This window comes from Hesperophylax consimilis, chromosome 9 (assembly GCF_061612785.1).
Source record: "Hesperophylax consimilis isolate HC1 chromosome 9, BYU_Hcon_1.0, whole genome shotgun sequence".
Taxonomy (NCBI): domain Eukaryota; kingdom Metazoa; phylum Arthropoda; class Insecta; order Trichoptera; family Limnephilidae; genus Hesperophylax; species Hesperophylax consimilis.
In genome coordinates this window covers 14,374,162-14,392,904 of record NC_142844.1, presented here as the reverse complement: position 1 = coordinate 14,392,904, position 18,743 = coordinate 14,374,162, and the positions used below count along the sequence as shown (strand labels likewise).

Below are 18,743 nucleotides of genomic sequence, written 5' to 3'. Positions count from 1 at the left end.
AAAGAGTTTTTTTTGATAAATGTGTCCTTAAACTATTTTTTCACGGAGTTCAATGTTTGGATTTTGTCATTAATGCTTCTATTTTCTTCCGGTAATCGATTGAAGAAAGCTCTTCTTCGGTAAGTATAATAATTTTGGACAAATGAAGTTTTTTTTTAAAGAAATACAATCATTCCCGGGTTACGAATAACCAAACAATATTTTAAAATCTCCTACTACCACCACAATAAGCATAAAATGTTGCTTGTGTTGTGATGGAGGACCTGGCCAGCTGAGGAATTAAACACACCACGCCTTAGTGTGACCCAAACGCGATGTCAAGTAAGCCACCGACCAGTATTATACATTTAATTTTGTGCATGGAAAAATATATTTCAGTCGAGTTCGGTTTTCAGTAAAAATTGGTACTTGTGTTTTTCTTTCATGATTTGAATGATTGAATTTTCAACGTACATATCTTTAATAGAAGTTACTTTAAATTCTTCGAATAAGCGATCCGTTGGGTATTCGCTATTAGATAACATGCATCTATTAAACCCGGATAAAGGATAAATTTCATATGCTAGCATGAAATAACTAATTATCATTTCTCCGATCCAACAATTTATTTAATATTCCTTTCATGTCGATGTTATTATGCCCGTCAGCGGAAAGACGGAATTCCTTAAGAAAATATAATATGTTGGATAAATATTTACTCGATATTTAGATCGGATACCCTTATAAATCGGCCGACCCACGCCATGTTTAAAAAGGTTGGACGGAACAAATATTTCCTTCCAATTACTTCCGAAAATATATAAATGTCAATGTACCCTTTACCCTTTTTTATTCTTATTCTTCCAGGCGCGTAAAAGGAAAAGTGATAAGATGTGCGATAGTTGTAGGCTGGTGTCATATTAGATACCTACAGTATAAGTGCGCAGTGCATAGTCCCTGCTGCAATCGCATTTCCATTTTTTCTACTAAACATATTTTACAGAAAATCTTCACGCTCCTGTCCGTGAAATGCTATCTTTTGACGATGGTATAGGTACAATTTCTAGTCTTGTCAAAAATGTTGTTGGAATAAACATACATGTCTTCCTACTTTCGATTTTCGCACATGAGCTGGATTTACATAAAAGCTAATACCCAAGCGAAAAAAAAGATGTGTTCAAGAACCACATTTAATGGAAGTAAAAGTAAACCTACCAAAAAACACCCAAATTTGATCGTTTTAAATTAATCACTTAATGAAACACGAATAACGTTTTTTTTAACTGTCCGTGTGTTTTGTTTAGTATTTAATTTAATATTACAGTCTAGGGTGGCTGCAATAATATCAAAATACGTTTAACTGCACTCTCTGTGCGTCATATTCGTGGACGCGTAGTAAATAACTTTTGAATTTGAAGTCACTCACAAACTTGTGACATGGTAAAAATCAGCAGTGTCTCGATTTTCGCTGATGTTTTTATTTATTACAACAGGTCACCTAGTATAGGCCTAGAGAACGTAGTTAAATTAATCACAATCACGCAAACAATGGAAATGTTCTAGTTTTTATGTCTAATAGAATCAGAGCACCATAAAGGCTCACGTTCTACAAGGAAGCAGGAAGGGGGAAGGGGGGAGGTAGTGAATTGGTCCCCTAAGTTCTCTCGGATGAGTGACTTCCGTGAGGTCCCTCTCCGTCTCCACTTGTGATTGGGGCCTGGGGGAATTCCTCGTTGAAAGCTCGTGACTATTATTTCTTTGTAGCGAAAGCTCCCCAACGTTTACTGATGTACGGTATACAGTATAGACTTCTCACTGTGCACGGCGCCTCGGATACATTTGATCGATTTTATTTTATTTATTATGTCCCCGTAATAAAGAAATAAAGCTTTGCCTCGTCAATACGATAGCCTTGACTCTTTCCAAATACATATTGGATGCTTACTTTAGATTGAGATCTATTGAAACATTTTTCGATAAGTTATGCCTTTATAAAATGGTATTATATCCGTTTTTATTACATTGAATTCCACTATGATATAACCTCCCATTATTTACGTTATAATAATACTAGTACTCTTTTAACTTTCCGTTAATGATAAGCACGTAATTAAAAAATGGAGAACTTTTCAACAAAGTTCTTCGTAAAAGTTTCACGGGAAAATAAAACGAAACTTCCGTGCTTCTTCGTAAATATAAAGCAGGATGTTTTCGGAAGAAGCAAAATCCCTCTAATTTGCTCAAATTATTTGTGTTGAACCACTTTTGGCAGCTCGCAACTTTTTTCTATCCTCAGGTATTGAGTTTTGAAATAATCATGAAAACATAAAAAACAATCACGATAAATACTTCATGTGGTTTGGTTCCATAGTGAATAAGAAAAACGATTTTAACAGTAGAATTCGATTCGATTGCGACAATGGTGTGACAGTTCCCTTGGAGTTATGATACACAAAAGGGCGCTATTTAAATTAACTATTATTAATGGTAGGTACTCTCACAATCCCCCGGTGAAAGATCACCGGGGGATTGCGCCTCACTCCCGTCAGTCTTACAACATATTCCCAATTGGGGGATACCATGATCCCACTGCTCCAGATATTCAAAATCAGTTGGGGCTCTTGTGCGGTATTCACATAAAAAAACATACATCTTGTGGCAGAGAAGTAAAGTCACTAACTAGATAAATGGTAAAACTATTGTAGTTTAGGTGGTGAATAAGATTGCTATCAACAACTAGTGAAAGAACTATTTTTCTATCCGCCTAAAATGCGATGGCCACATGACACCATTAAATAAACCACCCATCAAAAGTTTCCTGATAAATCGTTCCTTCACGATTGACTTTTTAATATGTCGCCTGCTAAAGCTACATTCATTTCTTCCCTCGACAGAGATGAAATCATTAATAACCATCGATCCTCGTTGCACTTTTCTTCTACGTAATTGAAATCTTGAAGAATGCATTAAGAGATACGGCACGTACTGGACTATTTTTAATATTTCAAACATATAATATTTTGTGACAACAATTCAGTTTGTGACTAAATTATAGTGCAGATATAACTATTGTTTATTATATGCCTACGTAAATTGTGAATAAGGTAATATATTATTTATCATATCATAATGATAAACAATGTTTATAAGACACGGTTTTTATGCATATCATAAATGATAACAAATTATTATGAGCATTAATTACTCGCCTGAAATTTCCATACAAATTGAAAATATCATCCGAGTAAAAATAATTTGTTATCCTTTGTGCTATGTATAAAAACCTTATATTATAAACATTAGTTTACCATTAAAAAAATAATAGTGTTTGACAAGTCAAAATATTTCACCAACAAATCTATCATATCGCCACCTAGTGGGAAATTCAGCAATAACAAAGCCTTTCCTACAAAAATAAATTTGGTTGATTACAGGTGAAAAAATATAATAAGCAGTAATTGTCGATTGAAATACCTACTTGTACATATTGAATTATTTGGCGGGTTGGGAATAAGCCGACGTAGCCCAATGGTCCAGATCACCTGACCGGATATCAGAAAGTGCGGGTTCAATTCCCGTCGGCGGCATTTATTTTTACTCAGGAGATATTTTCAATTTGTATGGATATTTCAGGCGAGTAATTGATGCTTATAATAATTTGTTACAGATAATATAATTTGCCTAATGAAAAGTGCAATAGGATCACCGGAAACATGTTAGAGATAGCTGAAAAGTACAATGACCATTTTTTTCCGATTTCTGCGATTCAGGCCTCTTTTTATATTTTTTTTCATCATTGGTATTTTCAAAAAAAAAAAATTATTTGTTTGTTGTTAAATCTTTATTTAGAAGTATTAAAGTTTTTTTTCATACATATGTAGGGGAAATAGATAATATACAAAATAAAAATACAGTTAAATTGGTATAAAAGTAAGTAAATTATGTTTGTTCACAAAAAATTTTTTTTTCACGTATATGGCCCATACCTTAAGAAAAGTGTCAAGTATATTGGTAGGTTTTTATAAATTTTTCGTCTTTTATAAAACACGCTGTTTTGTCGGTAAGCCTAAAATTTCGGCAATTTATAGTAACATAATTGTGAACATTTTCATTGTACATAATATTAGTTTGCAGATAATTAGAGACCATGTTATTTTTAAGCTTGTAGATCATTGTTAACTTGTTATATATTATTATTTTTGACCGGTCGGTGGCCGAGTTGACATCGCGTTTGGGTCCCACCCAGGCGTAGTGTGTTCAATTTCTCGGCTGGCTAAGTCCTCCATCACAACACAAGCAACATTTTCAGCTTACTGTGGTGGTAGTAGGAGATTTTCAAATATTGTCAGGTTATTCGTAACCCGGGAATGTTTGTCTTTCTTTTAAAAAAAAAAAATTAAAAAAAGTTATGCTACGTACCTCAAATTTTGGGAAAGGAACGAATCAACCGCAAATGATGCGAAGCGCCGCTTTCCGTTGCTTCGTTCCTTTCCTGTAATTCATGGCTCAGCTCACGTTTCGGTTCGCAAATGTATACGTACCATCATACCTTGTTTAGTTGTCATCATAATTTTACTGTTTTTGTCTCTAAATTTTTTTCATTTATATATAACATAGTTAATAGGGGTTTCGCAAGAAGATTTATTTATAAAACCATATACTTGTTGTCGAATTAATATCTGATTGGCCTTAATATATTCAGTTAATTGCGTCTTTACAGTGTATTCAAGTATTTGTTCATATTTGTGTAAACAATTTATCAGTCTAAAGTCGTAATTTTTTTTTTGGTTAACAATTTTCGGAACAGGAGTTATTACAGATGTCTGCCAAGTTTTGGAAAATCCTCCACTATTCGAAGATCCATTTATAATTTGGACCATCGATTCGCCAGTAATATTTATAGAGTCGATTATATTCATTGTTATACCATCTGGAGATTCCTTCGATTTCATATTACTTATCACCCTTATTGATTATGATAAATCTATATTTTTAAACTTAAACTCTTCATCGGTGCATTTAGGCTTATCTAGTTGATTCTCAGGATATTGTGGAATACTTTCAATTATAAGATCTGTGTTCGAAGTAAAATGCTCGTTAAATTTGGTCGCTATATTTTCCATTTCTTATTCTTTCCATCTGGGAAATCATTAGATTTTACAACGTATTTTTTTAACCCTTTATGATTTCATTTTGCCTTATTCAAAATTTTCTTGGCTCATTCTGTTTCAATTTTTTGCCTATACTGATCGCACTCAAGTTGTTTAATTTTTTTAGAATAAATATTACGAAGTTTTAAACATTTATTCTATTTTTCGTCTGATGGTTCCAATTTGGCCGCTTTCTGTGCATTATCTCTTTTTTGCTAAAGGTTGTGTAATATTATAGTACCATTCATTAGTATTTTTAAATTTAACCCTTTTTATGGGTGTATTTTTATCGACTCAAAGTCAAAAAGAATCGATGTCAAAATTTTGACGAAGTTTTCTGCTTTGGCTACGAAAATATAAACCAAATATGTCAAAATATTCGTGAATATTACTGCACCCAACCGGAAAATATTATTTACAGATTGATGAATGAATGCATTTGTTATATGTGTCTACGTAAATGAATTAGTTTATTTGACGAATGAAACTACACATTTTTTATTTATTTTGGTTTTGTTTCTTGAAATATCCGTTTCTACTTAAGGTGATTGATAGCCTATTGGATGGGCACTGTGAAGTTTCTCCACAATTTTACAACGGAATTCAACCACGAATTGATGGTTTCAATAATGGAAGAATTACAAAAACTACTATTTGACACTTTATCTTAAACATATCACATAATCCTGATATAACAATTCTGAAAACAAAAAAAAATGATTGCACAAAAACACCGTTCACATCACCCTTGGTGAACATTTTGTTTGATTTTAATAATATAATATTTTTTTATTTTCTTTTCTATAAGTTAACAGATCAGCGGTTTGGAAAACTCTAATAAATAAATGGTTTCTCCTGTAGTAAAATTACTTTGGTATTTCGCTTTATCACAGTAATATTTCAAACGAAATAATAAGAGCTAACGACGATAAAACCTCAAATGTCTTAGCATTTTGACGAGGGTTAAACAATAATAATTTATTGGAATTTCTTTCTTTGAATCTTTTCGATCAATTAACCAAAACGTACTTTGTGATTTGGCATTAGCTTTTCACGTTAATGCTTTCCTTTTAAACGTATATTTTATTTACTGTAAATGAGCACGTGCTTTGTTATCTTAATAAATACATTTGCCTTTGTAATGCTGTTATTTTTCTTTTCGAATTTATTTTAAGACGCTCTTTTCAAACCTTGGCTGTTTTGTTCGTGATGTTATTGTACATTTCTGTTTTGCAAAGGGCTAAACTTTTATTATGTGTTTTTAACGAAGTGTTATTTTCTTTTAACTAAAACCTTGTTCTGTAATGAGTAAATCTTAAAAGTATTAATTATTCCGTGAATTAATCTATTGTAAGATGTTTTAAAATATTGTATATTTTCGGTTTAGTTTCGGAGGCGGCCAAAAAATCTATTAGTTTTAAAGAAATTCAAGCTTTTGCAAGGCCTTTAGTTATGTTTTATATCCATATTTTGATTATTTGGAATTTTCCTCCATTCATTTCCTCTTTTTTTCCAACATTCCCCAATTTTAGGATATCGTAGTCCCTTAGTCATCGGGTAAATGAAATTTTAAACACCCTTTTTCTCTCAAGATGCATGTATCAGAAAGAATGGTTACAACAGAGCACTCTGGCTAGACCATAGATCATAACTAAATGTGGTTATTGGTTTGTTGGTTCAACACGTTCTTTTGTTTGCAGCGATGCTGACTCCGGTCGCAGTTCTTGCTCCGCGGGTTCGGCAGCCGAGGGCTTGGTGCTACCCTGTGCACCCCCCCGCCCGCCTCCGCCCCCAATAGCCCCACCACAGCGCCGCCCAACACGCGAGGCTAGCACCAACACCGAGACCCCCGCCCTACAGGTCCACCAAAACCCTTCCACGCGTCTCCACCGCACGCTGGCCCCGCAAAGATCCGCACCACTGAGGCAACATCTCACTGCGAGTGTTTTCGACCTACACAGACCTTCAACTAGCAATGTCGCTCCTAGAAAAGGAGGCCTAACAAGCGCGTTCTCTTCAATAGATCTTATCTCAAGCACGCAAAATGAATCCGAACATTTTGATGTCAGATATTCTAGAGAACATGCTGTAAGAGCTAGATTAGAAGAAATCAATAGAGGGGAACAATTACAGCGAAGAGTGGAATCAAATTCAATTCAAAATGTTGGGGATCCTTCTGCGAGATGGCTAGAAGCTAATGAAAGGATGCGGTTTGACGGTAACCCTCTGAGGAAGGAGCAGAATGTGCGGAGGGCGGCTGCGTCCAAACTGAAGGTTCGCAGACAGCCAGTGCAGAGGGCGGCCTCCCGGCTGTACAGGGCGGGGGCGGCGCCGCTGGCGGGCAAGGCGGGGGAAGGTTGCGTGGGGCCGGAGTTCATCGTGAGGGCGGCACATCCGAGCAGGCAGTTGCACATACCGGCAGCGACGGTGAGTACCCTTGATTTAAATATTTACTTCTTATTAAATGTGAAATTCGAGTCTCTGAAAGAAAGGTTACGAAAATGCTATGTAATTATTGTTGTGAAATTTTAATCCTTGGAGTAAATGTATTAGTTTATTTTTAGCGAGATATGAGAAAGCTAATAAAGACATTAAAAGTCAACGCCGGATGAAGTTAGCGCTAATTTAATAGTCCAATAGAGTGAAATAATGGAAAAATAGGATGGATGAAATTAGAATGGAATGATGACATTAAAGACGATAGATAAATGTATAGTAGAAGGATGAAAGTAAAGAGGAAGGATGAAAGTAGAGTGGAATGATGAAAGTAGAGTGAAATGATGAAAGCCGACTAGAATAATGAAATTAAAGAGGAAAGATAAATGTAGAGTGGAAGGATGAAAGTAAAGTGGAAGGTTGAAAGTAGAGTGGAAGGATGAAAGTAAAGAGGAATGATGAAAGTAGAGTGGATTGTTGAAAATAAAGAAGAAGGATGAAAGTAAAGTGGAATGATGAAAGTAAAGAGGAAGGATAAAAGTAGAGTGGAAGAATTAAAGTAAATAGGAAGGATGAAATTTAAGTGGAAGGTTGAAAGTAGAGTGGAAGGTTGAAAGTGGAGTGGAAGGTTGAAAGTGGAGTGGAAGGATGAAAGTAAATAGGAAGGATGAAAGTTATTGTGGAAATATTAAGAAAATGTATGGCCGACGTAAGCGTAGGTACTGAAGGTATATTTCACACGCGAGTGACTGGAAGAAGTCAAGGCGGCCCACAATAAAATAAAAAAATTGAAATAAGAGACAAATAGTTAGAATTAGTTCCAAGATGGCCTTCCAAGATCTCTGCTACTACTGCGAGGAAATACCCTGATAGTTAATTAGTAGGTAACTAAAACTTTACAATGACAATATGTCAACAACTAACTAGTGTCCTAATGAATTGACTAGCTCAATCAACGAATCTTTAAAAACCGTGTTTTTAATTCTGTAAAAATCGTTAATTTGTAATACCTTTTTTTACCCAGAAGTAATCTTGTGCGAATCTCACGTGGTGAAAGGTCTTGTAAAATCTTATGAGTAAATTCTCAAGATGTAAAGAAAACCAACAGCTTTCTTGACACGTATAGCAGAATCAATCAATCTTGTTTTTTTATTCAAGGGTCCGTATATTATGTATTCTTTCTATTTGAAAAGCCCTCTTACGTCACACAATTATGACACGTGTGAATATTATATACAAATATACAGATATTTGTATCCTTGTATGTATCCAGTTATCCACTTACCGATAATTTTGGACGGGCATTTTTATTTAACATAATTTATCTAAACTCAAAACCGTATAAAACGTCATACGAACGGAGTGATTGATTTATTTTCAATCGGTTTGGTTAAGAGACAGCCTTGCAAAAATATACGTTTTTAACTTCTATGGCAGTGATTGATGTTCTTGGCAATTCTATTTTGCGATAAACAATACTTTATATTAAATCTTGCCTTCGAAAAGACCATACATTTCCCAGATTCTCTTTAAATTCAAGTCAATTTATACCTGTTTGAAAAATATTGTTATTTGTGTTCAAATCATGTATTCCTTTTTTGAACTTGCTTTCATATATTTGTCTCAATTTGTTGTTAGTCGTTATATGAAAACTTCATTATATGAATAACTTCACAAAAATTAACAATTCTACATAAACCAAATACATACATTTATCAGAACTTCTATTATTTAAAGAATTCGAAGTCTGAAAACTGAAAGCATTATTTTTTTATTATACAACATTACAAATTTTCGAAGATGATATTCTAACCAGAATTGGACCTTTTAAAAATGCTTGGAATTTCAGATAATTAGCAATCTTCCCAATTCCAAAACAATAATAAGTGAGTGGGGCAGGGTGGGGGGGGGGGAGATGAAGAAGTCTGTCTATCTACCTGCCTTTTCAAATCTGGTCACCATACACGGCTACAGCCCTTTCAAGCAACGTTTAGATTCTGAATGGTTGTCTTTTTCAGTACAGTCTGCAACCTGGCAGGCAACGGACGCGTGTAACTGTACGTTAGTCGCACTAACACGTTGAGACCCGAATACAAAACAGGATAAATAAAACGTTGCGATGGAGGAAGAAGTTGATCCGCATGACTACATATCCAAAGCTAAGAAAGAAATTGCTGAAATGACCGCATTATTCGACGAATCAAGAATCACAAAATAAACAAAAATAGAAATCTCGAAAAAAATGAGCTCTATTATGGAAAAAATTTCGCATATGGCGATAGACCTAGCAAAACTGAAAGAAAAAAATACAATGCTGAAGGAAATGCTAAAAACTAAAAATGAAAGAGTAACGTACGCGTCAGCAGTAAAAACCAACTATCACCAAGAAGAGATTGAAGAAAAAAACTTTCCAATTATAATAACATCATTAAATACGAACCAAAATCAAGACCAACTTAAGGAAACAATACGAAATAAAATTAAAATATCTGCTCTGGGCATCGGAGTAAACAGCATGGAAAAAATAACTAACTACAGATTAATTATAACTTGCCCTAAAAAAGAAGATGCAACCAAACTGAAAAATGAAATTAACAAAATATCAAAAAAAGACATTACGGCAGAAGAAATACAAAGAAAAAAACCGTGTGTAATATTCAAAAAAATACAAACAATTTACACAAAAGAAGAATTTTTAACATACTTAAGACTCCAAAATGATGACATTAAAATAATGACAGATCAAAATCCTGATATATTTCAGGTGAAAGCTATCACCGACAACAAAAGAAATAAATCCCACAATATAATTGTCGAAACAAATGGAAACATGAGAGATTACCTTATAAGGAAAAAACGTGTCAACTTAGGATTCTTGAGGATATATGTTGAAGACTGCTACCCTTTAACACAATGCTACCCTTGTCTAAGATTTGGCCATACTGCACATAAATGCCTAGATAAAATAAAGGATCCAAGATGTATGCACTGTGCCGGAGACCACCAATACCGGGAATGCAAATCTCTGGACTGCCCCCCCAAATGTGCCAACTGCTGGGATTCTAATCAAAAGAAACAAAAAAATTTCCCTACGGATCACCTACCAAATAGTATAGCATGTAAGTTTAGAAATTATATGATAAAAGTTGCCAAACAAAAAATCGATTACAATGCAGAATAAATTAACTATTTTAATTAGTGTTAAACAAGACATTTACAAATCATGAGTCACTGCCGATTGCTTATCAGCGGCGGCACTCTTATTTTAAATATATTCAGACGACAATAAACAAAAATAATAATAAAGGTGTTGCAGTACTCATTCTGACGAAATTCATTATTGTTAATATTTTAGATTACCCAATATTTCTTACAAACTGCATTCAAATTGAAATAAATATAAAAATTACATATATAAACCTACCTTTCAATCATTACTCAAATAAATACTTAGGTATAGTAACCAGAGAGGTTGTAATAAATTATCATATTAATAGCACAGAATTTGAACTAATTATTTTATAAAATATTGATCTAGAAGAAGATAATGAAGTAGATTTTTTAAGAACTAACGATCTACAACAGTGGATAAATATTAAAAAAGTGATGTAGGGGAATTAATTTGTATTCATGTAAATATCAGATCATTATGTAAGAATTGGGATGTTTTGCATGTTTATTTAAGAAATTGTTGGGAGCGTATAGATTTTTTTTTAAATTTTTATTGTAACATATAAACAAGGTTACAATTTTATAACAATATAAACACCAATATTTCAATCACTCTCCTAATAAAGCAGCTGCTTGTGTTTAGGAGAGGACAACAAAATATTTTTACATTTGTTTAAATTAAACAAAAAATATTAGTCATTTAACAAAAAATAACCATAAAAGTAATAAAAATATAGGTTAGTTAATAAATGATTCAAAGATTTGAAAAGGCAAAAACATATTTTTAAACAATAAGTAAAGTTATGAGGTGGTACAAGAGTATTTTAATTTAATTTTTTTTTATATTTTTCGTAGTTTTCTTCCGATCGTATATCAAGGGGTAATTTATTAAATAATTTTACACCCTTGAATATATAGTGATGCTGTGCTGTTGTGGTTCGTGCTAGTGGCACGGTTAGTCCTCCAACAGATATTATTCTTTTGCTAATATTCAATTGTGGTAAATTATTTTTACTAAAGAAATCTTTATTTATTTGTAGAAGTGCAATTTTGTCATAAATTTTTGTAAGTGGGGGAACCGGGAAATCTTGACAAACATTTATAGTTGGGTAGTAATATGGCTTTTTTAAGATGATTTTTATTAATATTTTTTGAATAGTTTCCAATGGGAGTAGGGATGATTTATATGCACCCCCCCAAGCCACGATTCCATATTGTAGAACAGAGTGCGCAAGTGCATAATAAATATCTTTCAGTATTTTTAAAGATACAATATTTCTTAGTCTAAAAAATATATAGATCAGTTTTCTCATTCTGTCTACTGTGGAGTTTATTTGACTTTTCCATTTGATGTTATTATCAATAATTATTCCAAGATATTTTATTTCTTCTTTACTACTAATGTGTATACAGTTTGAGTTACAGGGTGCGATTCTAAGGAGGCAATTTCTTTCGTGAATTTTTATGTTTAGATTTACATTTGAGATATTCCCTGATAGGCTATAAGGTATAAAATGGGTTTTTTCGACATTTAGTGTCAATAAGTTTTCGTCAAACCATAGTTTAACGATATTTATGGCATTATTAGCTGATACTTCGACCTCATACTAGACAGACCAGATATTTTAATGATTAGCGAAACAAATATACAAGCTGACCAAATTAATATGTATGAGATTCCGGGCTATTCAAATTACAACTATTGTCGTAATAATAAATCAGGTGGGAGCATATCGCTATATATAAGAAACAGTATGGTATTTAAACAATCACCACTAGAATCAAATTAATTTGAAAATGTTTTTGGTGTAATTACTCTTCCAAATAAACAAAGTTTGAGTATATTAGCGATATATAGACCACCGAATCTTAACAAACTATCTTTTATTAGGGAAATTGAATCTATTCAGACGGATTTCATAGGCCTTCGAGACAATGTTTTGTTCTTTGGGGACACTAATATAAACTTGATGAATTTTCATGATCCTGTAGTAAACTCATATGAAAATATTCTTGCAAGCAATTATTTGATCAAATGCATAGACGGTGTGACGCGGGAAGCAATTGTTAGCGGGCGCATAACACAATCATGCATAGATCATATATTATATACGTTAGGTACAGTAACGGGCTTAAACAAGTGGACTCGCTATCAGCGTGTGTATGCGAGATTTCCATAGCAGATCACTATATGACAGCCGTTAATATTAAATATGATGTGCAAAAAGAACCATTAAAAACATGAAAAAGATAACAATTTTGTCTCAAAAACATATTGATAGTCACATCCGAGAAATACATGGGAATTATTTACTTAGTGAACAAGAAAGTACCTTTTTGTATCATCAAATTAAAAATAATTACATTAATTTATATGAAAAAAGCACTGTGTCATTTTTTGAAAAACCAACCAAAAGACTACATGCGATCAAAAAATGAATAACTACAGATATTTTAGAGTTAATAAAAAAAGGGATTTATTGTTTCGAAGATGGAAAAATTCTCCTTGTAATAAAACTTATGAAAATAAATACAGGTACATGCGAAATAATGTCAACAAATTAATTTACTAAAAGAAAAAATTGTTATTTTAAAGATAAATTCAAACGTAGTTTCAATAATACTAAGCAAACATGGGATGAAATAAATAAAATGTTGGGAAGAAAAACTAAAAGTAATTGTGATGAAGTCATCTCACGATATGTGTTAAAGGAACAGACGGTGGAAAGTGTAACAAACCAATATGTAAATTATTTCTCAGATAGTATTAGCCAAATGTTGCACAGATGTGATTTTAAGGCATCCAATGTTAATCAAATAGAATTACCTCACAGTATGTATTTACCAAAGGCAACTCTCACTGAGATAAAAAATATTGTTAAGAAAATGAAAAATTCAAAATCCTTGGGAATGGATAACATAAGAATGTACGATATAAAAAGACATATAGATATTTTAGGACCCATTATAACGCACTTAGTCAATAGACTTACTATAGAAGCTGAATTGCCAAATGATCTTAAATGTGCTATTATTTGACCTATATACAAAGGAGGAAAGCACTCAGAAATAGGAAACTATCGACCTATCAGTATCTTGCCTGCACTTGAAAAAAAATTTGAAAAATATATTTCCTTAAAATTAAATAAATACTTAGAAAAATTTGGCATTATAGACCAAAAACAATATGGCTTTCAAATGAAAAAAAAGCACAGAGAATTTATTACAAGATTTTTAAAATTATATGAATAATGAATTAAACCATAAAAGACATGTTTTAGTTGTATTTATAGATAACTCCAAAGCGTTTGATACAATTGACCCACAGAAATTATTAAAAATCTTAGAAGCAATTGGAATTAGAGGTAACCTACTTAATTTGTTTAAAAATTATTTATTTAATAGACATATCTGTGTAAAAATATTAGAAAAAATGAGTGGGAGGAAAAAATCTGTGCTGGAGTCCCGCAGGGGTCGATTTTGGGTCCAACCCTTTATATTATATTTATATCAATAATGAAAAAATTATTTAAATATGTAAGACACTTTGTATATGCTGACGACACTGCTCTTGTCATATCTGATGAACAATTAATTATCCATTGCGATTAAATATATGCAATATGACTTTACGTCCCTGATAAAATGGTCACATGACGCAGGTCTAATCATTAATACCAAGAAAACTAAATTGATGCACATACGGTCTCCACATGCTTCATTTCAGATCATGCCTAAAATAATTTCACATAACTTTATATGTATTCATCAAAACATTTTACAGCCCTGTATGTGTGAAAGTATTGAACTGGTAAATGAATACGTTTATTTGGGGGTGACTGTTGATTGTCATTTCAAATGGGATACACAAATAAACAAAACTTGCAAGCGGCTGAGAGCGATAGTGGGTAGGATATACAAACTGAAATGTTTCGTTCCGGTGAATATTTAAAAAATTATTTACCTATCACTCGCAAAATCAACTTTACGGTATGGTTTAACTACTTGGGGTCACTCTTGTAAAACTAATTTAAACCACCTGCAATCAGTACAAAATTCTATGGTTAAGTTATTAGCTCAAAAACATATTTTTTCACAGAGACGAAACATATCATTGTTGTATCGGAATTTAACAATATTACCGGTGCAGGCCTTATTATGGTACAAAATATTGATTCAACATATATCTGAGTCTGATTATAAAAGGAAAGTGGAACATGAATATAATACAAGGTTTACAACGAATGAAGGATTGCTTGTTCCAAAATATAATAATAAATACGGACGGCGAACCCTAGAATTTAACGTGCCAAAAATGCTTAACATGTTACCCATTAATATAAAAAAATGCGATTCTACAAATAGATTGAGATATATGCTGAAACAATGGTTACTAAATAGAGACAGTTTATATTAATTTATGTGTGTTAATTGTATAGTTATAGTAATAATATTATGTGTGTATGTATGTAATTGATCATTAACATCCTGTTGACAAACTGCTTTATTGCAGTTTCGGGATTGTAGCTTGAAAAGCAATAAAAAAAAGGTTGGTACTGAGAGTATCTACCACTATGGCGTTCTACACGGAGAAAAATGATCCTGTTAAAAAAGTGATAACATGCTTTTCTGATAAAATATTAGTCATTCAGAATATATCTAGAAGACGTGTTTTTTTCCTAACAAATATCATGACGGAATGCGACGATATCAACACTTCCATATCAATATTTGTATGAATACGTGTTCCGCCGTTCTTCTAAAACATTCGCTTTTAACTGATACGTTGTTAGGAACTCTGTCAATTTATTAGTTAAAGACCTGCAGTCCCGTTTTTAACAGGAAAACGAATAATTTGACCAGATTTTTAATAAATTAACAGTGTTTAAAATCAGTAACTTTTATCCGTGTATCGCCTCTGCCTACACCTGCGTGATAATAATTTCAAATACATAGTTTAATCGGATCATGTAAAGAATTAGAATAACAGAAGAGTATGGATGATACATTGGTGTATTATATTTAGATGAGACATAAAGCGAAAAAATAGGTTCTACCTTTTTACCTCCAACGCTCTAACTCAAACTACCGTATCCGGTCTATGCGCACCGCTTATCGCGTTATAATAGCGGAACATTTAATTAGTACGCAATAGCGCATCTAATTTTATAGCTTCATGGGATGAGACGATATATGAACGTGAACGAAACGAGGATTGTGCAGAAGGCAGCCTGTCCGCTGCGGGGAAACGGCTTGATGCTTAGTGAGTTACTTCATTTTATAACTTAATTTTAACGTTCCACGTTGAAATCGTTAACTCCAAGGGCACGCACATTAATATCCCCATTTATTACTTGTAGTTTTAATCCGAAAGTTATGAAATTGTAATATTTGCGTTTAATTATCTCGCTTTTTTAAACCTCGCTGTAATACGAAAGTTATTTGTACATATGAAGACTAAGTTGCTGCTACGCAAAATCATAATAAAAAGCTCGCAAAACTTAATAATTACATTTCTCATGTTATTTTTAATTTTATAAAACATAGCACTCTTTTTTAGGGGAATATCCTTATTCAACAAAAATATGTATGTAAATAATCATTAAGGAGCCATTGAATTGTATTTTTAGAGTAATATGCATTTATATGTGAGAAGTTAGATGTGTGATGTCTTTGTAGACGTAAACGAAAGGAATAAAGATTATGAATAATAATGGACTGTCTTGTCAAGTTATGCGTTATGCATAACATGTTAGATAATCAGTTTGTACCAAACAACTATTGCAAGGGAGGCACCACGATCTGCCACGCTTATCACGTGGTAGACGTATTGACTCAGCACAGCTTGAAACGGGGTACGGTGCTGCTAAACAACATTTCTCTTGATATCTTCAGCATAAACCAAGGTTTCAAGAGACATGCAAGAGACTCTTAATTAATGTCATGCTTTTTATGTACTAGAGTAATCCCAAAAGTACGGTCTCCTATATTTTTTTAGAAGTACAGAGGCACAATTAATCATTTGTACATATTTTAAAGTTTGTACATTTGTTTACTTTTCTACAATATCACTATTTCCGACGATGGTTTTCTGTAAGCGCTGTGGAAATTTTTGTATGCCCGTGTCATATTAGGAGGTCCAGCATGGACGATAGATAAAACCCTATGTCAATACGATATTGACGAAAACCGTCAGTTAGCGGTATTTGCGAGCACGATCAGAATATGATTCCGACAGTCGGTAGACAAAAGCCGCTGCTTTTAGGGCGGCCTCCAAGATGTCTGATAAGCTGTCAATATGCACAACTTTTTGGATAATGTCGTTCGTTATGCAAAATAACTGGTTTATGGAGGTAAATTAACTAAGCTTAGAATTAAAAGAAATCATATACACGATCCATAGACTTAATTAATTCTTCTAAGACGCGATCAACTGATTCCGTTCCAATTCGGAGAGCTAAAAGTTGTTGGTTATAAGGGTTATGATGACTAATGACTTCATGAACTATTTAAATCCCTTTTTTAGTTTCAAAAGGTACATGTAGACTGCCAATGTGTATTAAAGTTATTATTTCCATTCGAAATTCTCAATTTATTAGTATTTTTACTTTTACGTAGACGTCGTTTAGGAATGTCAATTCATAGATAGATGCACCAGTGTTGCCCGCGTTTGTCGATTTGCATCATAAATATCTGTCTGGATATCAATCTCTCTGCCATATTTTACCTTGTGATTGCTGAAGCGCTTTTGTGGTCTTCTGTGAGCATTCGAGAAACCCATCTTGCGCGCATCTTCCGATATTTTTGTTATTATCGGACCGATAATGGATTTTTTTCAAATTGTACCTAAAAATTCCTACGTCGGACTCGATTTAATCGAAAACAAAAGCTTAAAACAAAAAGTTAAATCACAAAATCGTCTTCAAATGTGATGTAGATTCACCTTTTTCTTTTCGTACTACGAGTTTCCGGACACTGTATAAATAATAGGTTTTTCAAAATATAAATCTACAGTTTTATTCCGGGATTGATGAAATTTTACGTTTCTACTGTACTAGATTTATAAAAACCATCGCCATCCCCATTTCACATCTCTTAAAGCAGATTAAAGCTCGGGCAACGCTGGGTGCTTCAGCTAGAAATTTATATAAAATTGAAATTCGCTTTCTGCTTATAATGAATCCCATGCCCTGAAGATAATTGTTTTTTTTTATTTGCGATCGATGGTGAATGCTGATTGCTGATGCATGATTGAATGTTTGTATCGCCATTGGGTATTATTTGATGCGCGTGCTTTTTATTTGGAATTTTCATTTTACTGCGTTCACTCACGCAGTCACATGCCGCCAAACGCTACCAATCCGTTTTCAATTACCAGGCGTTTATTTGTTTCTAATTTTTACAGTACAGTTGTTTTTTTTTGAAATCTTTAATTAAGGTTCATGTTCACAGCCAATTGGCAATTTCCAGCTCTCTCATAAAATATTGTAACAAAGAAATTAGAATTCCACCCAATTAATTCGGTGTTCTTAAACCTTTTTGCACCTTCGGTTGTTAAAATGCGAGTAATATTTCGCGGGCCGCTAATGCAGAAATACAAACTACAGTTTGTGCAGGATATGTCAGTTTCTTAATCTAATAACTGGCCACCTCCGCTGTAGAGCGGTTAGCTCCTTCACTCCAGACTCAGAGGTAGCGGGTTCGAAGTCTGGAAGGAGGAATATGTCACATAATATTGAGGATATTTGCTCCTCGTTTCAGAGTGAGTGATACACACAGTATTGCCCTGATAATGAAACCACCCTTCAAAATCTAAGCATTGCTTTAATGGCTTTAGCTGTGTTTAGTAGCCAGATGATTCCCAACCTTCATCCTCCCCACTTCCTTTCCTCCCCCACACAGCCTCACAACATACTCCATGTAGGGATGCTATGCCTACCGACAGCTGGAAGAAGTTTCAAAATTCTTCATATGTTGTGTCTGTATGTTGCTTCTGTGAAATGTTTT

The 18,743-nt window shown here is 33.3% G+C and overlaps 1 protein-coding gene across 1 annotated transcript in view; it reads left to right on the top strand.

Annotated features, from left to right (window-relative positions):
- The window catches only part of LOC149420951 (uncharacterized), a 485,282-nt gene that overhangs the window by 435,818 nt on the left and 30,721 nt on the right, over positions 1–18,743 (top strand). Inside the window, exon 3 of the mRNA XM_089635311.1 lies at positions 6,830–7,556. Within this exon, the coding sequence (XP_089491437.1) occupies positions 6,830–7,556 (727 nt within the window). The remainder of the gene's footprint in view (positions 1–6,829; positions 7,557–18,743) is intronic.